General features: G+C 41.2%; 1 protein-coding gene across 4 annotated transcripts; it reads right to left on the minus strand.

Annotated features, from left to right (window-relative positions):
* Positions 1-1,788: 1,788 nt before the first annotated feature.
* On the minus strand, positions 1,789-23,592 carry LOC129559457 (aldo-keto reductase family 1 member C3-like). 4 transcript variants are annotated; one of them, XM_055431230.2, is made up of 11 exons: positions 23,448-23,592; positions 22,843-23,023; positions 21,734-21,859; positions 16,648-16,815; positions 16,229-16,345; positions 14,441-14,518; positions 13,902-14,024; positions 12,954-13,063; positions 6,531-6,696; positions 4,057-4,139; positions 1,789-2,001 (listed from the first exon to the last, which is right to left on the minus strand). In XM_055431230.2, the coding sequence occupies exons 3-11, from the start codon at positions 21,812-21,814 to the stop codon at positions 1,959-1,961; spliced, it is 969 nt and encodes a 322-aa protein (XP_055287205.2). In that variant the 5' UTR covers positions 21,815-21,859; positions 22,843-23,023; positions 23,448-23,592; the 3' UTR covers positions 1,789-1,958. The 4 variants fall into 4 exon arrangements, with proteins under 4 accessions (XP_055287205.2, XP_055287224.2, XP_055287200.2 ...); XM_055431249.2 differs by lacking the exon at positions 22,843-23,023 and having other exon boundaries at positions 23,448-23,591; XM_055431225.2 differs by lacking the exon at positions 23,448-23,592 and having other exon boundaries at positions 22,843-23,434.
* Between the last annotated feature and the right edge of the window lie 3,442 nt (positions 23,593-27,034).

Raw genomic sequence — 27,034 nt, forward strand, 5'->3', positions numbered from 1 at the left:
CTGGAGTATTGGCCCTATCAGAGTCTTTTTTTGAACCTCTGGTACCTGACGATCAGAAGGCCTCTTTGTCTAGTCTTTGTCCATAGCTCAGCCCGTTCAGGCACTTAGAGGGCTCCCTTTCCTGGGGTCCTTCTCTGTTATTCCATGCATCAGGCACATAGAATGCCCCCATGCCAGTGCCCCGACTTCCTGCCCTGGGCTGGGGTCCTACTCTAGATCAGCACATCAGGCACTTAAAGGGGCACTCTGGGTGGGGTCCTCCTCTGTAGTTCCCTGCCTCAGGTGCTGGATGGGTCAGCCTCTCTATTGTTCAGCTGCCCATGCTGGTGTGTGGGGAGAAAGAGGCTATGGTGATGGCTCCATCCCCTATGCGTGACTCAGCAGTATTGCCTTGCTTCCATGTCTGCCTGGCTTTCCTCCAAGGCATTTCCCACCACAATCTCCTCCCTCACATCACCTCATCTGTCTCTCCACAGAAGCCCTTGCCCTGGGATTGCTCCACAATCCTTAAGCTCCATCTCCCAGCCACTGTGCCTTCTAGAGGACTTGCATCCCTGTGCGGGGTATGTATGGCTGCGACAAGAACTGTCTGATTTTCATTCTCTTCAGGCTGCCACAGATCACCTGTTTCACACTCACCCTTAAATGTTTCTCCTCTGACTCAGACAATTGCCCCACTGTGGGGATTGGACCCCTGCTTCCGTTCCCCCACGTGCTGAAGGCAGGTCCAGTCCTACCAACACTCCAGTTTTTCCCTCTAGTTCCTTTGCTCTACGGAGTTTTGTGTGGTTCCATATATTCTTTTCTGCTGGTCAGGTCCTCCTGTCCGCTCTCAGCTGGTGTTCTGTATGCACTTCTATGTCTGAAGGTGTATTCCTGATGTATTCTAGGACAGAGTTGTACTCCACGTCCACTTACTCATCTACCATCTTGGTCCTCTACAGAGTGACTTTTTAAAAAACATCAGCTCATGTAACTACTATTCTCAAAACCCAAAATGTAATTCTCCATTTCTCTCAGAGTAAAGTCCTTTCAAAAATCTATATGACACAGACTCCCATTGTGTCCCCACAGTGGAGACACATGGCCCCACTGGCTCTCTGGCCTTCTTTTCAGCTCCTCTCTCCCCAACTCACTGAACTCCACCCACATCAGCTGATTTGCTGGCCCTTAAATATTACATGAATACTCATACTTCCTTGACTAGCATTTTCTATTCCAGAGAATGCTGGGAGCACTATCTCTATGTTTCAAGGTTCTTTCTTGTACAAATGAGAAGTTGTGTGGGATGAAATGTAGTTGGCTCCTCTGCCTAACAAATGTACAGATATGAGAGAGATTGTGTAGAAATGTCTCCTACAGGAACTTACCCATTTCTAACAACTAAATACTCCTGATTTTGTTCACAGTCTCAGCCTCCACTAGACTATCAACTCAATAATTTCTCATTTTAATTAATATCTATTGATAAAACAATTTCTAGGCAGACAATTAAGAAATTAAATGAATAAGATTTGCTGCCTTAGTAAGCAAAACATAATGCTGGATTCGTAAATCGTATTTTTAGCTTACCAAGATAATTATACTAAGATAAAAAATAAGCATACAACCTGTAGATTGAAGATTCCTTCTCTTTGTAAATAAAAACTCACATTTGTATTGGAAAATGCATCAAAGTATTATTAAAATGGTTAATCACAGCTTATTTTTGTTTCGATCCTTTGCCTTCTATTTCCTAATTTTCTGTAATTTATATGTATTACCTTAATTATCAGAAAAAAAGAAGTATTCTTACTTTGAAGGCTTTATTAATAGTTTCATAACATGTTAAATGTTTTAAAGGGAAAAGCAAGCTTTCAAAGTTTCAGACACTTCATTTAAGCACCTCCAAGTACAAAAATCTTCTTCACCACCCTAGAAGCAAGACATTTTCAAAGAATCACGGTGAGAGCTAAGAGTCAATATTCTTCAGAGAATGGATAATCAGGGTGACCAACAGCACTGAAAGAGAAGGAGAAGGATTCATTTATTAAATCAGCCATGTTTTCATAGAGAACATTATTCTGTGAATGTGGTCAGGATGGGCTAAAACTCTAAATCTACAAGCAGGTCCCTCCTTCTCCCCTGACAAGCACACATGAAGATGCCTGCTCCATGTGCACACAGCACCTGCACGTCCAGTCCCAACATTCACATGTGATATTCACTCCACAGTGACAGGTAGTTTGACTCAGGTTACAATTTATACAAGAGCACAAGATGTAGGACTAACTGTGCGAATCATTTCAGACACAGATGGAACTTGTGTCCCTAGATGAGGAGAAGAATCACAGTGAACAAATTAATGCTCTTTTTCACACATCCATGGATAAATAGATACTGAGAACCCCAAAAATACAGGGTGTCTCCATTAAGGAATTTTTCATCTGTTGAAGAGCTACTATGTACAGCTCAATAATTGCACAGCACAAAGTGGAATCATTCTTTTCTTATTTTATAATATATTAAAACACTGGTTATTCAGCAATTAGTATTACTGCTGTTTTCCTTTTATCCATGTTTGTACTTTTCATTCTAATGTGTCCTTTTCAATTCAATTCATTATAAAGTATATTTTTACTAATTCCATGTTCCAGGAGCTGTGCTATTGAGTTGAGCCCACAAAGATAGGCATTCACAGCCTAATGAAGGAGAACATAGAATTAAAAAGCCTTTGAGAACTTAAAAGCCTTTGAGTACAGAAGAGGAGCTTTCCATGTTTTTTCCATGTATCATATCTTTTCTTAGAATCATGATATAGCTTTGCAACAACTGGGGCAGTTTTGAGATCTTTCACTGAAATCAAATCATTTTGCCAATAATTTGTATTCTCATTTCTCAAAACTCCCTTCCAAATTTCTATTGTGTCTCTTCAATCCTGATCTCCTTCTTCAGTAATTAGGCAGCTGGAGTCACATGTTAGTGACTAAGTCAGAGTCCAGGTGATAGGGGCTTCCAAAGGGATGTACCCCTGATGGACAGAAGCTAGAGTGGGGTAAGTGTTGACTCAAGAAACCAAACACCCAGCCAATCTTACCTAGGCGTGTCCTGCTAAAGACAAAGAAGTCATTCACTGGTAGGTCAGTTAATGACCTACTTGTAATTCAGTTTTGTGAAATTATAAGGATGAGAAAATGAGAGTTGGAATAGGGAAAAAGGCCAATGAAGAGATCAATTTGAAATAAATGGATAATGTCTTGGAGAAGGAATGCCCATTAGGGAGAAAACCACCAGCCACTTAGGGGAGGGGGTGGAAGTAGACCCCTGTGACTTCTGAGCACTGATGCACATTGGCCTGCCGGGATCACCTCCAGAAAAACATTAACATGACATTTAACAATTGCACATGGGCAAACATCAACACGGGCTTCCCAAGTTGTTCAGTGGTAAAGGATCCCACTGCCCAGGAAGAAGACATGAGTCCAACCCCTGGGTTGGGAAGATCCCTTGGAGAGGAAAATGCCTGGGAAATCCCACGGACAAAAGAGCCTGGTAGACTACAGTCCATGGGGTTGCAAAAGAGTCATACAGGACTTCACAACTGAACAACAACAAAACATGAATGTAATGCATGATGGATTCATTATTATATAGCTATTATTAATATAATCCTTTTCCCCTGATACAAAAAGAATTAAAGATGAAACATGTTCACAAGTCCCTGAAAGAATAGTGGGCTGCAGGCACTATGCCATTTGTGTTTCCTGGGTCCCTCCGCCCTGAGAGGAGGTACACTAGGCATGGGGATTAGGGACACAAAGTAGTGACATCACCATGATGTCAAAGCTGGGGATGCTACTGATGGGCTGTCCTGGGCCCAAGTCACATTTCTGTTGGTCAGAGACGGAGCTCTGGAGGAAACCTCTGGTCTGAGGTCTGCAGGAAGCCCCTGGTTTACTCCTACACTGGAAATCAGGACTCTCTTCCCAGAATTAAGCTTTTGAAAAGCTTAGTTCTCCTGCCGACCTGCCTGCTACAGAAAATAGTGTATGTGTGAAATATCTGCAGGTCACTTACAATAGTATCTCGTTATATCTTATATTTCTGTCAATGCCATCAATTGCTTTCATGTCTTCTGGACTCAGTTCAAAGTCAAACACCTGGAAGGAAGGAACAATCACATTAACCTCTCCCCCAAGGAGACAGCCTCCCCCCTAGGGACTGGAGGACTTTCCAGCTGGATAGAGACATGAGGAGGAGACAGGGAAGCCATGTCTGTCCTCGGCTTCCAGAAGAACAACCTTGGACCCTCTGCTGAGTTCTGACCTCTCCTTCCCACACCTTCTCCTTCTCTATTCAACTCACTAACATTACAGTGCATCAGTCCCTTATCTTTCTAAGTGAATCACTTGTGACAGAAAACAAACTAAAATCTTATTTTTCCAAATACATTACCTTTGGACACTCCTGACTCAATACGTGAACCTGAGCTAACATTAAACTGATTAACTCTCCCCAACATGCCCTAAGGGTGACAAAATTCAGCTGAAGCACTGTGGGAAGGAGGCTCCCTGTGAAAACCTATTCAAGACTCTGATATCAAACTATTCATTATCTATGACTGAATCTAACAAAAACTTTATGTAAGTGCGTTTGTAGAGAAAGTTATAAAAAATGTTTAACATTAAAGAACACCTAGATAATTAAAAATTCACATCATATTCATGAAATGGAAAGCTCAATTTTGTAAAGAAGTTCATTTTCTCCAAATGATCTAGTGTTTCAATGCAACATGAACCAAAGACTTGAGCATGTTTTCTTCCCTGGAAGTTGGTAGAGTGATACTAAATTTTCAATAAAAGAGAGCTAATCAAAAGCAGTCAGGACATTCTTAAAAAATAAAAAATTATCATTCTGAAAAGCATACTTACTTTCCACTGTAATAACACGGTGCAGAAAACAGACTAGCTAAATAGAAGAGAGACACCAGAAATGTACTTCTGGACACTTGATATATGACAGAGTTGACAATGAAAATCTGTGAGGAAATATGGAACTTTAGGTTTAAATTTAAATATGTGTAAATGTATATGCATCTATTTTCATATTATCTTAGATAATCAGTTCCAGCTAGATTACACAACTAAATTTAAATGGAAACATGGAAACAATTGATCAGGGGACAATTTCTATTCCCCTTGACTTGGCCTAACCTGTAACCTGTGGCACTGAACAGTGGTATTTCCCAGAAGTGCTGAGCCAGATCTGAGCCCAGACAGGAAGAGGATTTTTTCCCTAATCACTGACTTGGGATCACAGCACTGTGCTGAGATGAAGACCCAGTCAGTTGACCACAGTCTAGCCAAACATATATGAAAAACTACGCAGAGAAGCATGCAGGCTCCTCTAACAAGAACCACATCCACCTGCTAAAGCAGAACTGCTGAGCTGCTCTGCACTGAACTGCAAATGCATGAGAGAGGCCAGCCAAAGGACAAGAGCCTAGTTGAGTGTAGGGTGATTGTCAAACCACAGAATCAAGAGAAACATAACTGATCTCTACATTAAATCCTGAAATTCGGGAGAGTTTTCTGTACACCTATGCCTAGGGGAACAATATTGATCTCCTACACAGAAGTCAAAATAAGAACAACCTAGCTAAAGTGGACAAAGTCTTGAAGAGGAGCTTCTCCAACGCAGAAACTCATGGGGAGTAAATGTATAAAGATCAGGGAAATACTCTGTTTTCCCCTCCCCATGTTAAGGTACAAGAAGAAGCTTGTGAACTGGAGGAGCACCCTCACCCAACCAAATGGGCCCCCTGACCTCAAGACCCCAGCTTCATAAAAATTGAAATATTTTCTCAGTCACTAAATCTGTAGTATTTTGTTATGTCCAAACGGCCTAAAAAATTCACAGTTTCATCAATTGAGAACAAAGAAAATAAGATGTCATTTGTACAATGTGACAGAATAAATTGCAGAAGTAATACTGGAAATAAATCTCTGTTATCTGTCCAACGTTGGCTCAGATGGTAAAGAATCTGCCTGCAATGCAGGAGACTCCAGTTCAATTCCTGGGTTGGGAAGATCCCCTGGAGAAGGGATACGTTACCAACTCCAGTGTTCTTGGGCTTCCGTGGTGACTCAGTAAAGAATCTGCCTGCAATGTGGGAGACCTGAGCTCAGTTCCTGGGTTGGGAAGATCCCTTGGAGGAGGGCTTGGCAACCCACTCCAGTATTCCTGCCTGAAGAATCCCCATGGACAGACCAGCCTGGCAGGCTACAGTTCATGGGATTGCAACGAGTCAGACAAGACTGAGCAACTGAGCACACACATCTGTTCAACGTTAACCCTCTCCAGCCATGCCACCTTCCCTGTTGCCACATCAGGAGGAGAAAACTACCAGGAATACACACAAGACATTCATGCACAGGGAAGAACAGGTGACTTGTCTTGGCCCAAGGAAAGTCATGAGAGACGGACAAAGAATGACCCTAGTGAAGGATATTCCTTAGGAACCCTCTGCCCATAGCCCCACTCATCATCACCTGGATGTTCTCTTTGATCCGCTTCTTGTTGAAACTCTTGATCAGAACCACAACCCCACGTTGTATCTGGTAGCGAAGGGCAACCAGAGCTGGGGTCTGCTTATTCTTTTTGGCAATGGCACAAAGAACTGGGTCCTCCAAGAGAACGGGGTGGTTCTCGTTCACCCTGGAAGGAAATTCAGAAATGCTGAGGAGCTGAGACTAAATTCTCAGTTTCTAAGGAGGCTTCTCAAACAGACCAAGTAGGTCCACTCTAGACCAGTGCTTCTCAAAGTGTGGTCCAGGGACCAGCATCAATAGTATCACCTGGGATCTTGTTAGAAATACAAATTCCATAACAATTATAAATATTTATGCACCCAACATAGGAGCACCGCAATATGTAAGACAATTACTAACAAGTATGAAAGGGGAAATTAACAATAATGCAATAATAGTGGGAGATTTTAATACCCCACTTACATCTATGGATAGATCAACTAAACAGAAAATTAACAAGGAAACACAATCTTTAAATGATACAATAGACCAGTTAGACCTAATTGATATCTATAGGACATTTCACCCCAAAACAATGAATTTCACCTTTTTCTCAAGTGCACATGGAACCTTTTCCAGGATAGATCACATCCTGGGCCATAAATCTAGCCTTGGCAAATTCAAAAAAGTTGAAATCATTCCATGTATCTTTTCTGACCACAATGCAGTAAAATTAGATCTCAATTATGGGAGAAAAACTATTAAACATGCCAACATATGGAGGCTGAACAACACGCTGCTGAACAACGAACAAATCATAGAAGAAATCAAAAGAGAAATCAAAATATGCATAGAAATGAGTGAAAATGAAAACACAACAACCCAAAACCTCTGGGACACTGTAAAAGCAGTGCTAAGGGGGAAGTTCATAGCAATACAGGCACACATCAAGAAACAAGAAAAAAGTCAACTAAATAACCTAACTCTACATCTAAAGCAACTAGAAAAGGAAGAAATGAAGAACCCCAGGGTCAGTAGAAGGAAAGAAATTGTAAAAATTAGGGCAGAGATAAATGCAAAAGAAACAAAAGAGACTATAGCAAAAATCAACAAAGCCAAAAGCTGGTTCTTTGAGAAGGTAAATGAAATTGACAAACCACTAGCCAGACTCATCAAGAAACAAAGGGAGAAGAACCAAATCAATAAAATTAGAAATGAAAATGGAGAGATCACAACTGACAACACAGAAATACAAAGGATTATTAGAGAATACTATCAGGAATTATATGGCAATAAAATGAATAACCTGGAAGAAATGGACAAATTCCTAGAAAAATACAACTTTCCAAAACTGAACCAGGAAGAAATAGAAAATCTGAACAGACCCATCACAAGCACGGAAATTGAAACTGTAATCAAAAATCTCCCAGCAAACAAAAGCCCAGGTCCAGACGGCTTCACAGCTGAATTCTACCAAAAATTTAGAGAAGAGCTAACACCTATTCTACTCAAACTCTTCCAGAAAATTACTGAGGAAAGAAAACTTCCAAACTCATTCTATGAGGCCACCATCACCCTAATCCCAAAATCTGGTAAAGACCCCACAAAAAAAGAAAACTACAGGCCAATATCACTGATGAACATAGATGCAAAAATCCTTAACAAAATTCTAGCAATCAGAATCCAACAGCATATTAAGAAGATCATACATCATGACCAAGTGGGCTTTATCCCAGGAATGCAAGGATTCTTCAATATCCACAAATCAGTCAACGTAATACACCACATTAACAAACTGAAAAATAAAAATCATATGATTATCTCAATAGATACAGAGAAAGCCTTCGACAAAATTCAACATCCATTTATGATAAAAACCCTCCAGAAAGTGGGAATAGAAGGGACATACCTCAACATAATAAAAGCTATATATGATAAACCCACAACAAACATTATCCTCAATGGTGAAAAACTGAAAGCATTTCCCCTAAAGTCAGGAACAAGACAAGGGTGCCCACTCTCACCACTACTATTCAACATAGTTCTGGAAGTTTTGGCTACAGCAATCTGCCGGGAGCCAGCGAGGGAAATCCTACCCATGGCAAAGGTCAACTGGGGAAGAGGCCTGACGGGCAAAGGCTAATCAGGACTCGAGGAGCCCCCTGGACTTACCTGAGCATCTACCCCAAAGAAAACTGGAGTCTGACTGCTTTACTATCTTACGCCTCTTACCAAGTCCTCTAATACTTACGGGGGCTTCCCCCCAACCACCTTTCTCTGAAAACATTAATTCAGAACTGTAGTTTAAAAGTTCTCCTCGGCTTAATAGGAGTGTTCCGACCCAAGCCCCTCTGATAGCTTTCTAACTTGCATGACAAGTTTGTCCGGGCTCTTACAACTATGAGTGTGACTGTTTATAGCCTCCCAGCCATGCAAGGACAGAAAGCCTAATATTCTAATATACAGGAATCTGTTAAAGAAGTTAAAATCATTAGAGTAGTACTAAAAAAGATTTCATTGTTGAATCAATGCTTGCTGCAAAGTTTCCTCTATCTATTGTATCCTTGGGAATATATTAATCACATATAGAGAATATAAGTAGTAACCTTTGATTTAACCACATCAGATCTTAAGTTAATAAGTTCCTTTCTTGCAGCTCACTACACCGGTGCCTTATAGGAATGTAACTTTGTTATGCACCTAACTTTAGGAAAGTCACCTTAAAAAAAAAGGGTCTTTTACTTGCTAACTAACCTATTGTCAGGAGAAGAGGGCCATAAACTGTTAGCAGGCCCCCTGGCCAGAAGATGATGTAAACCATCTAAAAACTTTTATCACACAAAAATAAGCCCTGATCCTGATAAGGGTCAAGACTGCTGACCCCACGCGATTTTGGTGTGAATCTATACCTCCCTTTCTCTGTTTCTTATGCGCATAACTTAGGGTATAAAAGCAGCACTGGAAAATAAAGTTTTGGGCCTTGCTCACTGAAGCTTGGTCTCCCCGTGTCGTTCTTTCTCTCTTTCCATCCTTTTCTCTATTCTCCTTTTTCTGGTTGAGATCCTTGGAGCGCTGGGCCCTCTGCGTTTACTTATCTGCCTGGGCTTCTAAGACTCACTCGAGGGGGTGCCCTGGTGGGGTGCCTCCGGCGATTCGAGAGGGCGCCTGTGGCCTACGTAAACAGAGCAAACCCCATGCTGGGGTTTTATTGGTTTCCAGCGTAAACCAAGGAATCATCAGCCCCTGTCTCTCTCTCTCTCTCTCTCTCTCTCTCTCTCTCTCTCTCTCTCTCTCTCTCTCTCTCTCTCTCTCTAACGCCGACGCCGTTCATTCCGAGGATACCCTGGGTCATATCGGGGCTGGACCCCGATAGCAATCAGAGCAGAAAAAGACATAAAAGGAATACAAATTGGAAAAGAAGAAGTAAAACTTTCACTGTTCGCTGATGACATGATCCTCTACACAGAAAACCCTAGAGACTCTACCAGAAAACTACTAGAGCTAATCAATGATTACAGTAACGTTGCAGGATATAAAATCAACACACAGAAATCCCTTGCATTCCTATACACTAATAATGAGAAAATAGAAAGAGAAATTAAGGAAACTATTCCATTCACTGTTGCAACGAAAAGAATTAAATACTTAGGAATATATCTACCTAAGGAAACAAAAGACTTGTACATAGAAAACTATAAAACACTACTGAAAACAATCAAAGAGGACACTAATAGATGGAGAAATATACCATGTTCATGGATTGGAAGAACAAATATTGTAAAAATGAGTATACTACCCAAAGTAATTTATACATTCAATGCAATCCCTATCAAGCTACCAAAGATATTTTTCACAGAACTAGAACAAATAATCTCACAATTTGTATGGAAATACAAAAAACCTCGAATAGCCAAAGCAATCTTGAGGAAGAAAAATGGAACTGGGGGAATTAACCTGCCAGACTTCAGGCTCTACTACAAAGCCACAGTCATCAAGACAGTATGGTACTGGCATAAAGACAGAAATATAGATCAATGGAACAAAATAGAAAGCCCAGAGATAAATCCACGCATCTATGGACACCTCATCTTTGACAAAGGAGGCAAGAATATAAAATGGAGAAAAGACAGTCTCTTTAACAAGTGGTGCTGGGAAAACTGGTCAGCCACTTGTAAAAGAATGCAACTAGAACACTCCCTAACACCATACACAAAAATAAACTCAAAATGGATTAGAGAGCTAAATGTAAGACCAGAAACTATAAAACTCCTAGAGGAGAACGTAGGCAAAACACTCTCCGACATAAATCACAGCAGGATCCTCCATGACCCACCTCCCAGAATATTGGAAATAAAAGCAAAAATAAACAAATAGGACCTAATTAAAACCAAAAGCTTCTGCACAGCAAAGGAAACTATAAGTAAGGTGAAAAGACAGCCTTCAGAATGGGAGAAAATAATAGCAAATGAAGCAACTGATAAAGGATTAATCTCCAAATTATACAAGCAGCTCCTGCAGCTCAATTCCAGAAAAATAAATGACCCAATCAAAAAATGGGCCAAAGAACTAAACAGACATTTCTCCAAAGAAGACATAAAGATGGCTAACAAACACACACAAAAATGCTCAACATCCCTCATAATCAGAGAGATGCAAATCAAAACCACAATGAGATACCATTTCACACCAGTCAGAATGGCTGCTATCCAAAAGTCTACATGCAATAAATGCTGGAGAGGATGTGGAGAGAAAGAAACCCTCTTACACTGTTGGTGGGAATGCAAACTAGTACAGCCACTATGGAGAACAGTATGGAGATTCCTCAAAAAATTGGAAATAGAACTGCCATATGATCCAGCAATCGCACTCCTGGGCATACACACCGAGGAAACCAGAATTGAAAGAGACACGTGTACTCCAATGTTCATTGCAGCACTGTTTATAATAGCCAGGACATGGAAGCAACCTAGATGTCCATCTGCAGACGAATGGATAAGAAAGCTTTGGTACATATACACAATGGAGTATTATTCAGCCATTAAAAAGAATACATTTGAATCAGTTCAAATGAGGTGGATGAAACTAGAGCCTATTATACAGAGTGAAGTAAGCCAGAAAGAAAAACACCAATACAGTATACTAACACATATATATGGAATTTAGAAAGATGCAAATGATAACCCTGTATACGAGACAGCAAAAGAGACACAGATGTATAGAACAGTCTTTGGGACTCTATGGGAGAGGATGAGGGTGGGATGATTTGGGAGAATGGCATTGAAACACGTATGTTGTCATATGTGAAACGAATCACTAGTTCAGGGTCAATGCATGTTATAGGATGCTTGGGGCTGGCATGCGGGGATGACCCAGAGGGAGGATAAAGGGAGGAGGGAGGTGAGAGGGGAGTTCAGGAGGGGGAACTTATGTAAACCCGGGGCAAATTCATATCAATGTATGGCAAAACCAACCAAAATAATATTGTAAAATAAAAAAAAATAAAAATAAAAAATAAAAAAAATAAAAATAAAATTTTTTTCCTTAAAAAAAAAAAAAAAGAAATACAAATTCCATGACTTAGTTGAAGACAAACTGAATCAGAACCTCAACTGGGTCACCTCCCATTCTGTGTTTACAAAGGTCTGCATGTAATTCAGATTCATGATTGAGTTGAGACCAGGACTGCCAAACTTGTGGAATTTTTCCTTTACTTCTCAGTGATTGTTTTTCTTTGATAATCAAGGCCATGAGTAGAGAAAGAGAAGAAAAATACCAGGAAATTTTTTAATGTCACTTTTCTAGGCTTTGATAAAAACTGAGTAGTCCCAGAATGACATTTATTTCATCATTATTCTCCTAGAGATGTTTACATAATTAGTTCAAATTGAAATTTTTTCTAGCATGATAAACCTAGGAGTTACATATTATTGTCCCAATTTTAGACATAAGGTAAGTGAGGTTTGCAACATCTATTTTTATAAATGTATTCATAAGTTAATAAGCAAAATCATGGCATAAGCTTGGGTTTCTGGTCTCAACTTGGAGATTATATACAGATTTTAATGTAATTGATGAATTTACAAGCAGGAGACTTGAGTTGGATCCCTGAGTCAGAAAGATCCCCTGGGGAAGGGAATGGCTAACCACTTCAGTATTCTTGCCTGGAAAATCCCATGGACAGAAGAGTTTGGTGGGCTACAGACTATGAGGTATTATAGAGTCAGACATGACATGCAACTAACTCTTTCACAAAGGCTAATACAATGTAAAGTAGCTGTCTGAGTGATGGGAAGATAAAAGAGAAGAAATCAGTCCATCCTTCCCCTTTATTCCCCATGCCTATGAGAGTTATCTCCAGACCACTGAGTACTGTATGATTTAAACCATTTCATCAAAAACTGAATTTTAGGTGAACACCCTGTTGTCTTCCTTAGGGTTCATTACCATCCTTTTACTCTTTGAGATCCCAGAACACTATAGGCAACAAGAACAATATCGTGTGACTTGCAGAAATCCAACAGTTTCCTCTGCTTGAGATAAGGGTGACATTCCACCTGTAGAATGCCAACAGAGAAGAGTGTCAGATTATATGGGAAAGTAATATTAATACAACAGATAAAATTAAAAGTTTAAAAAATTCTAAAGGAAAAACTATAACTTAAATGTAAACTTGAAATATCAACATCAAGATAAAAATAGAGAAAAGTGTGCTTAAAAGTTAATTTTATGATAGACTTGGATGAGAGAACCATTCCAAGCTTGAGTAATCATAAGGTAAGCTCTACGTTTGAGTAATGTTTATGAGTAAATATTTTATTGACTGATAATATCACCATGAGCCTTTAACTTCAGCCTTTCACCTGGATGACTTTCATAGTTTTCAGCATATTTTCGATACTGAAGACCCAGAAAAGCTGAAACACTAAGACTAAGGATTCAGCCATCCAAACCCCACACAAATTTTAAACCAATATTATCTGATTTATCTTTCTTTACTCCCCATGCCATGTTTTCATGGTCCTCCTTCCTGTCCACAGTTCCCTCCCAGGCACTTTTAACATCCATTTCTGTACACCCTTTAGGCTCAGGTAAACACCACCTTCCTCTAAGTTCTAGGTGACAAGTCTAAACCTTCTTCACCTCCTTTACCTTTCCTCAGTCTCCACCACAATTTAGCACGACCCCCTCCCCAGCTGTTCCACCCAGACTTTATCAAACAGAGATACCACTGTGGGTCCTATTCACAGTATTCCATCTATACAGAGGCTCTGCCCTCTAGAATATTCTGTCCACAAAGGTCGAATGAACAGGTGGGGAGGACAGACAAACATCAGGCTCCAGGGCAAGAAGGAGGTTGTGAAGAGCAGGAGGGAGAGGAGCCAAGCTGCTCACCTGGTTGCAGACAGGCTTGTACTTGAGTCCCGACTTGTTCAGGATCTTCTCCAGCTGCTTGTGGTTGAAGTTGGACACCCCGATGGACTTGGTCAGCCCTGCATCCTTACACTTCTCCAGGGCCTGGGGAAGAAGGAGAGGGTGAGCAGTCATTTAGAATGGGCAATAGAGCAAAAATAAATGCTGAAAAATTATCTGTCAACAGGGTCACCCATCAAGAATTAGCATTGATTATCAAGAGGAAAAAAGAAGTTGTGACACAAAAACAACAATTACCATTTCCTCCTTAGAAAAATCCCTGAGAAGACACATCGTATGGAAGGAAAGAGATGCCTGTCTTCACTGTCCCATATTCTCCTCCTTTGTTCCTCTCTGTGAGCATTCCAGCAATGGTTTCCTCCCAAAACCCCAGCATCACAACCCTTAGATTCATGAACTGCTGAGTCTGATGGTCCACAGCCCATTCTCACAGGTGGAAGAAATGAAGGAGGCTTCACCTCTCCTGGCTCCTCCCCTGATTTTCTCCTCCCCAGACTCACCTCCCACGTGCGACAGAGATCCACTGAGTCTAACATCATTTTTCCATTTTCATCTTTTGGAAGTAATTCCTCCCCTGGCTGGAATAGAAGTAGTCATTTTAGAGATGTCACAAAGTAATATCTCTACATTTAACCTGGCTGCTTGGCACCAGGTAGTAAACCTTCGTGAGGTAGGTGTTATAATATTCTGGATACTAGTACTTGCAAAGTGATTTGCCTATATGGAGTTGTAAGCAATGTCTTTAGGAGGGAGGCATATTCTAATCTCTTACACTTTATATATATATATGTTGTAATAAATATGTTTTTCTAGGTCCTAAAAGGGAATTCCCATGACTTTTGTGGATTTTGTCTGTTCCTTATACTTTTCTCTTTTGAAATGCTTCTTTTGAGCTGGAAAAGGCAGTAAGTTACATGACATAATTTCCAGAATAAAAATTTCAATCTTGATATGACTAGATAATCAGACTTCCTTTTCCATCTGAGCATCAAATGCCTTAGGGCAAGCATGTGAACCAGCAAGGCTCTCGTTAGATTGATATGGAATGTGAAAGATCCAGACATGCTCTCAAACATTCATGACCATGAGCCTTGAGCTGCTCCAAGACCATATTTGCCAACAGTCGAAATTGTCACCAATGTTCAGTAAAAATAAAGCAAATCATGAGTAATGCCATGATGTGCATGTGTGCTAAGTTGCTTCAGTCGTTTCTGATTCTTTGTGTCCCCATGGACTGTAGCCCACCAGGCTCCTCTGTCCATGGGATTCTCCAGGCAAGAATACTGGAGTGGGTTGCCAGACTCTTCTCCAGGGGATTTTCCCAACCCAGAGATCGAACCCACATCTCCAGCAGCTCCTGCATTGCAGGCAGATTCTTTACTGATGAGCCACATGGAAAGCCTCCAATGTCATGATAAGAGATACAAAAAATAGACATTTCTGAAGAGTACAGCAAATCCTTAAATCTATCCATGATTGGACTTCCCATCTGCATAGTCCTCTAAGCTATTTTGCATAGGATGGCTTGAGTAGATTTCTGTAACTTAAAATCAAGAGTTCCATATAACAGTTTTTTGTTGTAGTTTCATTGTGGGTTTGTTTTTGGTTTTTGTTTTGTTTTGGTTTGTCTTTTTTTTGTCTCAGGTTTGTGGGATCTTAGTTCCCCAAACATGGATTGCACTCCTTCCCTCAACTCAACTTGCCTCAGCAGTGAAAGCATGGAGTTGTAACTACTGGACTGCCAGGAAATTCCCATCTACATAATAATACAGTTCTTAAAGTCTAAGTGCAGTCTACAAACTTCATCATGAAGACAAGCAACAGTGTAGGTAAGGTTTCCCAAGTCCCTATGATGTCTGCTAGTTTTAGACCCATCCAGATGGAGCACCACCAAATCTGCTCAACTCGAAAGGGTGGAGGAGGAGAACTCATCACATTTGATGTAAGATTGTGTCATTGCTCATCATGGCTGCACCAAACTCTTGTTTCATGAAATCCCTAGAGACTCGGGAGTCATATTCAGGAGTCATGTGCAGAACTCACCTATTTCTATTTCCTCAAGTTTTTAAGGCAGACACTGAGAGATTCTTTAACTCCTTTCCCCGGGAGGTGTGTAAGGGATTCAAAGAAATTCAGTAAAAAGATGATCATGAATAATTATTAGGGGGATTCTACTCTAGTGAAAACCTCCCTAAAACCTACTAAGACAAATCTTAATTCAACCATCCATGCAAGTTGATACACACTCTTAAAAAAGTAAAATAGAAGCAATCACACAAATGTCCAACCTTCATGGCCACTGGGAAATGAATAAGATAGAGATCAACATAATCCAGTTGAAGATCTTTCAGTGACTTTTCCAAGGCTGGTTGGACCAAATCTGGTTGAAAGAAAGTGCACCAAAGCTGCAGAGATTAAAGAATGAAAGCTGTGTTAATAATACTTCAGGAAAATTTTTTTGGGGGGAGGGGGGCTTACCACATGGCTTTTGGGATATTACTTCACTGACCAAGGATTGAACCTGGGCTCATGGCAATAAAGCACTGAGTCTTAACCATTGGACCACCAGGGAATTCCAATACATTAGGAATGTAATAATAAACATGGGTCACCAAACAACTCTTTACCAAACAATGATCCTATTATACAATAGTCACGTGGGCACAATCAGTTGCCCACAGGTGCACACACACAACACACACAGCACCTTTGAAGTATAGAAGATGTCTTCTCTCTTCACAGTGCCATCTGCAATCTTGCTTCGAATGGCTTGGCCAACCTGCTCTTCATTTTGGTACACACAAGCACAATCAATATGGCGGAACCCAACTTCTATAGCAAATTTGGTTGCCTCCAGAGCTTCGCTCTTAGGAACCTACATGAGCAACAAAGGTAGACCTTACATATTCACATGGTTAAAAGATTGCTAAAGCACAAGCTTTAAGCTTCCCAAGATTCAACTTTTCTTTGGGTAGTTCTGTAAGCATGGTGATGAACCCATGACAGTTTGCTGAATGTTCCCAGTCAGTAATTAAATAGACACCCAGGAACTCATCAACCCCAAGCAATTAGTGGTTGATCACAGGTATCAGAGGACCCAAAAGCCACCTCCAGGTTCAGTTATTTGCTGTTAGAAACCAATGGGTTAAATATAAAGTTGTAGACATGGATAGGATTTATACTGTGAGATTTTTGAAGCAAAATCAGCAAAGGTATAAGATGTACAGTAAAAGCATCAAGAAACAAGCTGGAAGCTTCTAAGACTTCTGGCTACCACTGAAGCCACACAGAATACACACACACAAAAAAAAAACTGTATCTATTCAAGGTATACAAAGCGATATTTTCATATAAGTGCATGCATGCTAAGTTGCTTCAGTCATGTCCAACTCTTTGCCACACTATGGCAACCATAGCCCACCAGGCTCCTCTGTTCAAGGGATTCTCCAGGCAAAAATACTAGAATGAATAGCCATGCCCTCCTCCAGAGGATCTTCCCAACTGAGGGATTGAACCCTTAACCTCTTATGTCTCCTGCATTGGCAGGTGGGTTCTTTACAACCAGCACCAGGTGGCACTAGTGGTAAAGCAGTGTTCGTGACCTTGTACAGGAGACAGGGATTAAGAACATCCCCATGGAAAAGAAATGCAAAGAAGCAAAATGGCTGTCTAGAATTGATGTTTTTGAACTGTGGTGCTGGAGAAGACTCTTGAGAGTCCCTTGGACTGCAAGGAGAGCCAACCAGTCCATTCTAAAGGAGATCAGTCCTGGGTGTTCATTGGAAGGACTGATGCTAAAGCTGAAACTCCAATACTTTGGCCACCTCATGCAAAGAGTTGACTCACTGGAAAAGACTCTGATGCTGGGAAGGATTGGGGGCAGGAGGAGAAGGGGACGATGGAGGATGAGATGGCTGAATGGCATCACTGACTCGATGCACATGAGTTTGAGTGAACTCCGGGAGTTGGTGATGGACAGGGAGGCCTGGCGTGCTGAGATTCATGGGGTCGCAAAGATTCGAACACGACTGAGCAACTGAACTGAACTGATCTGAGTGATATTCACAATCAAGCTACCAGGAGATCCATTACATCACATAGCTAACTTTAGAGGGTGTTTGTGAGAACACTAAAGATCTGCTCTCTTAGCAAATCTCAAGATAGAATCCATTATTATTAACTGGAGTCACCATGCTGAACATCAGGGGTTAAGACTTATTCATATCAAACTGATATGAAATGATACTATGATACCATGAACTAATGGGAACAAGGTTTAGGGGGTCTTAGTGCGCTAATGGGCTTCCCAGGTGGTTAAGTGGGTAAAGAAACTGCCTACAATGCAGGAGACACTGGAGATATGCGTTCGATTCCTGTGTTGGGAAGATCCCCTGGAGAAGGGCATGGCAACCCACTCCAGTATTCTTGCCTGGAGAATCCCATGGACAGAGGAGCCTGGTGAGCTACAGTCCATGGGGTCGCAAAGAGTCGGACACGATTGAAGCAACTTAGCATATTTCAAACTGAAGGTCCGTCCCTTTGACCAACATCTTTCCCTTTTTCCCAACCTTGTCCTCAACTTATGGTCACCATTCCTCTACTCTCTTCTTCTGTGAGTTCCACTTTTTTAGATTTCACCCATAAAGAGATCATGAAGTATTTGTCATTCTATTTCTGGCTTCTCTCATTTAACTTAATGTTCTCCAGGTTGATCTGTGTGGTTGCAAATGGCAGGATTAACTTTGTTTTTAATGCTGCATAATACTCCATTTCTTTTTATGTGATTTCAGAATCTTTCCTGTTTCAAGGAACTAGATAATTGGTCTAACTTCCCTCTGTTGGGTCTAGTCCTGGTTTTTCTTAAATACTCAGGTGTTCGGGACTGTACCAAGGAATGAACCAGTGAGCTTCAGTATAGCCTGGTCCCTTCCCTCCCCATCCCACTTTGCACTACAAGGAAACAAGCCCTATATTCTGTCTTGAAAGGGTCTCTGAATATTTCTTTCAGTTTTATAGATGAAGAAGTGAGACACAAAGTTTAAGGACCAGTCAGCCCCTTGTCACAGCTGCAAACTCTAAAGACCAGATGGACAGCAAACTTTCTGGCTTCCAGGCTAAAGACTTGTCCACTAGCCCCTCATGTCCAAGCACTGAAAACTATACTTTAATAAAAAGACACTGCAAAACCCAAGAATATATTACAAAGCCTGGCCTGTAAGACTGTAGCTTATCCCCTCAAATGACACTGTAATTCCCATTAGAAGAAATAGTTACCTAAAGAAACAAAAGACATATATATAGAAAACTATAAAACACTGGTGAAAGAAATCAGAGAGGACACTAATAGATGGATAAATATACTGTGTTTGTGGATTGGAAGAATAAATATTGTGAAAATGAGTATATCACCCAAAGTAATTTATAGGTTCAATGCAATCCTTATCAAGTTACCAATGGTATTTTTCACAGAGCTAGAACAAATAATTTCACAATTTGTATGGAAATACAAAAAACCTCGAATAGCCAAAGCAATCTTGAGAAAGAAGAATGGAGCTGGGGGAATCAACCTGCCAGACTTCAGGCTCTACTACAAAGCCACAGTCATCAAGACGGTATGATACTGGCATAAAGACAGAAATATAGATCAATGGAACAAAATAGAAAGCTCAGAGATAAATCCATGCACCTATGGACACCTTATCTTTGACAAAGGAGGCAAGAATATTCAATGGGTAAAGACAATCTCTTTAACAAGTGGTGCTGGGAAAACTGGTCAACCACTTGCAAAAGAATGAAACTAGAACACTCCCTAACACCATACACAAAAATAAACTCAAAATGGATTAAAGATCTAAATGTAAGACCAGAAACTATAAAACTCCTAGAGAAGAACATAGGCAAAACATTCTCCGACATAAATCACAGCAGGATCCTCCATGACCCACCTCCCAGAATATTGGAAATAAAAGCAAAAATAAACAAATGCGACCTAATTAAAATTAAAAGCTTCTGCACAGCAAAGGAAACGATAAGCAAGGTGAAAAGACAGCCTTCAGAATGGGAGAAAATAATAGCAAATGAAGCAACTAACAAAGCATTAATCTCAAAAATATACAAGCAACTCCTTCAGCTCAATTCCAGAAAAATAAATGACCCAATCAAAAAATTGGCCAAAAAACTAAACAGACATTTCTCCAAAGAAGACATACAGATGGCTAACAAACACATGAAAAGATGCTCAACATCACTCATAATCAGAGAAGTGCAAATCAAAACCACAATGAGGTACCATTTCACGCCAGTCAGAATGGCTGCCATCCAAAAGTCTACAAGCAATAAATGCTGGAGAGGATGTGGAGAAAAGGGAACACTCTTACACTGTTGGTGGGAATGCAAACTAGTACAACCACTATGGAGAACAGTGTGGAGATTCCTTTAAAAACTGGAAACAGAACTGCCATACGACACAGCAATCCCACTCCTGGGCATACACACAGAGGAAACCAGAATTGAAAGAGACACATGTACTCCAGTGTTCATCGCAGAACTGTTTATAATAGCCAGGACATGGAAGCAACCTAGATGTCCATCTGCAGATGAATGGATAAGAAATTTGTGGTACATATACACAATGGAATATTACTCAGCAATTAAAAAGAATACATTTGAATCAGTTCTAATGAGGTGGATGAAACCAGAGCCTATTATACAGAGTGAAGTAAGCCAGGAAGAAAAACACCAATACAGTATACTAACGCATATATATGGAATTTAGAAAGATGGTAATGATAACCCTGTATGCTGCTGCTGCTAAGTCGCTTCAGTCATGTCCGACTCTGTGCGACCCCATAGACGGCAGCCCGCCAGGCTCCCCCGACCTCGGGATTCTCCAGGCAAGAACACTGGAATGGGTTGCCATTTCCTTCTCCTGTATATGAGACAGCAAAAGAGACACAGATGTATAGAACAGTCTTTTGGACTCTGTAGGAGAGGGTGATGATGGGAGATGGGTTGGATGATTTGGGAGAATGGCACTGAAACATGTATATTATCATATGTGAAACAAATCACCAGTCCAGGTTTGATGCATGATACAGGATGCTCAGGGCTGGTGCATGGGGATGACCCAGAGGAATGCTATGGGGAGGGAGGTGGGAGGGGGGTTCAAGATGGGGAACACATGTACACCCAGGGTGGATTCATGTCAATGTATGGCAAAACCAATACAATATTGTGAAGAAATTAGTTTCCAATTAAAATAAATAAATTAAATTAAAAAAAAAAAAAAAGAAGTAGTCAAACAGAAACTGAAGTACAGGGTAAAACACAGCTGGAGTGTGTCTGGCCTGGGACCAAGCAGACAGCCCACAGTAGAAAAGCAATTCTCTCCCATTAGTTTTCAGCCATCTCATCTTCAGGACCTTTTACCTCAAATATTTCTTTGGGTCATGTCTTTTTGGAAGGAGGAAGAAGCTCTGGAACTAATAAAATACACAGAGAAACCCAACCATTGCAATCCCCCTTGGAGCAAAGCAGCTTACAGTCAGTGTTCTCAACACCCAAGCCTCACCTCTTCTGCCAAGCTGGGAAAGAGATGGAAACTGGAGGGGAACCCAGAGTAATCTGCAAGTGAGCATAGCCTCAGACCCTAATGCAGAGTGGAGACTGGATGCTCTCTCCCATTTCACAGGGCATGGTTCTAGCCTGGTTAGTGGAACCACGTGACCCTCCCAGAGTCACCCAGGAACTCATCCACTACTATTTATATCTCAACCCCAAACCACTACTCTTACCTCTTGAGGTGCAAAAGTTCCAAATCCCAGGACAGGAATGAAGTGGCCATCATTAAGCTTCACCTGACTTTTGAGATCCATTGCTTGTTGCTCCTCTGACTAAGCAGAGTAGTTTTTTTCTTCAACCTTCACAAGTTATAAATAACAGAAAGGTAACACACCAGCTGCACTGTCCAATGTTAGCACATATATTATAGAAGGAGTAGGATTAAACTCACACACATGGAGTAAGAAGAGGATTGAAGTGAGTCAAACAACTTGTTTCCTTTTTTAATCCGTATAACCTTAAGTATTATGTAATGATGAGATTGCTGAACAATTATTGACCATATGCCAAACTTCCACACAGCAATTGTTTTTCACTTTTCTATTATGAAGCCCAATCTCAATCAAACATCAACTGAAACAACTATCTTTCAGAACAAACATACACACATAAACAAATCACACAAACTGTAAGTGTTTAATAAGCATTATTTTAATGTTACCTCTTAATAAAGAATCAAAACTTCAAATGAAACTAAATTTGTCTTTTTACATTTCCCACCAGCAAAATTATTTGCTTTACAGATCTGACAGTGGTGAAATCCTGAACAGGATACGGAAACCAGACATTTTGGCAAAATACTTATTGGAGGTTAATTATTAATAGCTTTAGGATACCATGTGCAGTGTACAAACAGACTCTTGAGTGTTTATACCTTGTACCTAGCTATATAACTTCTAGAGTACTCTCATAAGGTAACTGATACATAGTTTACATAATTTACTATCTTGTACAACATTTTTCAAATGAAAAAAGAAAAAAGCCTATAAAGAAAAACCTATAAAAAACTGACAAATTTGGGACAGAAAAGGAAACTGTGATGCATTGATACTTGGGGACGTTGTGAAGACAAATAAAATTTAACACGTACAGTGATACCAGCAAAATGGTGAGCTAGGAGGACTGATTTCTCCCTTGGAAAGGCAAAAAAGAAAGAGAAGGCAGCTGAAAAACCTCATAGGAGTTCTGGGAAACAGTCATAGATCTACAGCAAGAAAGTAAACACACAACTAGGAAAAATTCAGAGTAGAATAGTAGGAAATTTCATCATGTATTTACTCACACGCACTCTCCTCCTGCCTGGGGTAGTGCAGTCTTGATCAGCTCCCAGTTGCTCCCTCAAACCAGAGTGATCACAGAAAACCTTATCTGCAACCTACTTCGAGGCTGCCTGGAGACTGGTGTCTGTTTCACTGAGCTTACACTGAAGAGCAGCTGCAATGGGTATTACAGCTGCAGGGGCACTATATAAGGGGCCAGGGACAAAGGAATAAGGGTGGAGACACAGACTATATCATGTATTAATAAAATCCTGAGTAGAACTGGGGTGTGGATTTGGGGAGATAGTAAGGCATTCAAAAACGGTCATAAGTACACTGGATTCAAAAAGCCACCCAGATGCTGACTCAGAAATGAACTGAATCGCCCTAAACTTTCCTGTTGGACTGATACAAGGACTAAGAGCATGCCAAGTAAACTAGTGAAATCAGGACAAGGAATCAAATCTACCAAGAGTGAGTATTTGCCCGTTGTTTCAAGTACCCAACTATGATCACATACACACATACAGGAACACACACACACAGAGAGACACACACACAGGAACCCACCTACACAAACACACACAGGAACACACACTCAAAGGAACACTCATACAGGAACACGCACATATCTGGATGGGGCAGGGCAGCCATCACAGAAGGGCCTGAGGAGCAGGGTCCGGGGTTCTGATGGTGTGCCAGGGTTTCACCACATGCACAGCCGCCCGCACCAGGGGCTGCTCCAGCAGGCCTTCCTCCAGCTCTGCCACCCTCTGGGGCAAAGGAACCAGTGCTGGGAGTGGCGGGGGGCGGGGAGGGGGTGCACACTTACAGGGGGTGGAACCAAGTTAAGGCCAATGGTCAGGACTTCTGTTCCAGCACCTTGGGACCCGCCCAGCCCAGTAGGGTGGGGACAGCCACAGAGCACTGGAGAAACCAGTCCTCACACTGGACTCTGGCCCTAGCCTCCACTTCCCCCTCCTACCAACTTAAAAGTTGCCAGCAGACCCTGGGAAGGGGTGACCTCTAACCAGCTCAGCTCCAGCTCTGCCCCAAAGCCTGTGGGCACACAGACTGCATAGAGACACATCTGCGCAAGGACACCCCTACAGGACTAGAACAGGAAACTTTTTCAACTAATTTCATAGAGACAGAGGAAATTAAGCAAAATGAGAAGACAGAGGAATTTGTCTCAAGTGAAACAATAAGTAAAAACACATGAAAAACTCTGGTAATGATACAGAGATTAATAATTTACCAAAATAATCATTTATCAGAATTCAAAACAGTAATAAGAATGCTTCCCTAACTAGCAAATAGAACACAGTAACAATCACAGGATAAGGGTTTCAGGAGGAGAGAGAGAGGAAAAGGGACAGAAATGGATGTGATGAAATTATGGCTAAAAATTTTCTGAACCTGGAACTTTCCTGGTAGTCCAGTAGTGAGGACTCTGTGCTTCCACTGCATGGGGCATGGTTCTGAACCTGGTCAGGGAACTACTTAACAGAAGTGATTAAAATCATGAGATGGCAGATGTTCCTGGAATACCTGGATCACTCTGTCCTTATATCACAAAGTACTTATACATGGGACCTGGGAGGGTGAAAGATAGGAGGATTCAGTTCAGTTCAGTTCAGTTCAGTCGCTCAGTCATGTCCGACTCTCTGAGACCCCATGAATCACAGCACACCAGGCCTCCCTGTCCATCACCAACTCCCGGAGTTCACTCAAACTCATGTCCATAGAGTCGCTGATGCCATCCAGCCATCTCATTCTCTGTCATCCCTTCTCCTCCCGCCCCCAACCTTTCCCAGCATCAGAGTCTTTTCCAGTGAGTCAACTCGTCACATGGGGTGGCCAAAGTATTGCAGTTTCAGCTTTAGCATCAGTCCTTCCAATGAACACCCAGGATTGATCTCCTTGAGAATGGACTGGTTGGATCTCCTTGCAATCCAAGGGACTCTCCAGAGTCTTCTCCAGCACCACAGTTCAAAAGCATCAATTCTTCTGTGCTCAGCTTTCTTTATAGTCCAACTCTCACATCTGTACATGACTACTGGAAAAACCATAGCCTTGACTAGACAGACCTTTGTTAACAAAGTAATGTCTCTGCTTTTCAATATGCTGTCTAAGTTGGTCATAACTTTCCTTCCAAGGAGTAAGCATCTTTTAATTTCATGGCTGCAATCAGCATCTGCAGTGATTTTGGAGCCCAAAAAAATAAAGTATGACACTGTCTCCACTGTTTTTCCATCTATTTCCCATGAAGTGATAGGACCAGATGCCATGATAGGAGGATTAGACAAGATCAAAGATTCTCTATCTATGCGCTATCGCTGAGATGGCAGGAGAGTCTCCAGGATGGAGAATGAAGTGTTCTCTAGGAGCTGGAAGAGGCAACAAAATGGATTTTCCCCTGAAACCTCCAGAAAAGAAAGCAGGCCTGCTGGTACTTTGATTTTAGACCACTGAACCAGCTTTTGAATTTCTGACCTCCATAAATGCAAACTAACACATTGGTGTTGTTTCAAGTCACAGAGGTTTCAGTCATTTGTTGGAGCAGCAACAGTAACTAATACAGATGTGGTTCAAGTCATCCCACCTCTATCTGCTTCATCATAGGTTTTCCTCTCTCTGGGGACTGTTCCTCTGATCTCAGAGGCAGGTGGTCAACTCCCTCAACAGGGAATCTCATCTCTTGATTTTATTTTCATCTCCAGCGACTGCCAAATTCCTTGGTCCTCATTACAGAAAAGCCTTTGAAAACTTGGCACCATTTCTTGAAACCACTCTACTCAGGGTTTGCCTTCACCACTCTATCAAAGCTGCACTTGACCTTGCCAAGGTTAACTGCCAAATCCACTGGTCAGTTTCAGTCTTCTATTACCTGTCCGCTTGGAAGCATTGAATTCTTTTATCCTTCAAACATCTGCTTCACGTGCCTTCTAAGAACAACCCCTCCTACCTCATTCAACTCTTCTTCTCTGACTCATTTGCTGATTTCTCCACTTAAAAAAAAAATGCTTTCTTAATGCTGGGTCTTCATGAAGCTTGACTTCTCTGTCTACACCACTCACTGTTTAATATGATATCTCTGATTGTCTATTTTCATGACATTAGGTGGCAACTAAATTTGATAAGTCACAAATATAAATATTGTCTAAACTTTTCCTCTAATAGACTTCTATGTCCAACTGTATGTATGCATCTTCACTTGGGTACCTAAAGGCATCTCAAAGATACAGATCTATAATTGAACTTATAATCTTCCCACAAAAGTGTGCTCCCCCACATTGTCTCCATCTGAGAAAATGGCATCTCCTCTTCCTGTTTCTTAACTACAAACACCTGGAATCAACTTTGATTCCCCTTTACCTCTCCCTGTATGTCTAACATGTCAGTCTAGTTAATGCTGCCCCTAAAATATATCCCTATTCTAACACCTCTGACCACATTTACTGCTCCTTCTGCAGTCCAAGCCAACGTCATCTTTTACCTAGATTCCTACAGAGTCCTAAAAGAGGGCTCTTTTTCCTCTTTTGCTTCTCAACAACCAGAGTGATTCTTTAAAAAACATGTCAGTCAGCTCATGTAACTACTATGCTCAAAACCCAAAATATCATTCTCCAATTCTCTCACAGTAAAGTCCTTTGAAAAGCCTACATGACACAGACTCACTAGCCCCACTGGTTCTCTGGCCTTATCTTCAACTCCTGTCTCCCCACCTCACTAAACTCCACCCTCATCAGCCGACTTGCTGCCACTTCAGTGTTACATGAATACACTTCCTTCCTGGACTTAGCGTTTTCTGTTCCTGAGTAATGAAGGGAGCCACTGTCTCTATGTTTCAAGGTTGTTTCATATACAAATGAAAAGTGTGGGATGAAGAGTAACTGATGGCTTTGCCTAACAAATGTACAGAAACAGGAGGGATTGTGCACAATTATCTCAACAGGCCCTTACCCATTTCTAACAGCTAAATTCTCCTGATGTCATTCACAGTTTCATTCCCCACTAGACTAATGATTCAGGACATTTCTCATTTTACTTATTAATATTTATTGATAAGGGCTTCCCTGGTGGTTCAGAGGTTAAAGCGTCTGCCTCCAATGTGGGAGACCTGGGTTCGATCCCTGGGTCGGGAAGATCCCCTGGAGAAGGAAATGGTAACCCACTCCAGTATTCTTGCCTGGAGAATCCCATGGACGGAGA

The sequence above is a fragment of the Moschus berezovskii genome, chromosome 15, assembly GCF_049115385.1.
Source record: "Moschus berezovskii isolate FMDL1 chromosome 15, NW_MosBer_1.0, whole genome shotgun sequence".
Lineage (NCBI taxonomy): Eukaryota > Metazoa > Chordata > Mammalia > Artiodactyla > Moschidae > Moschus > Moschus berezovskii.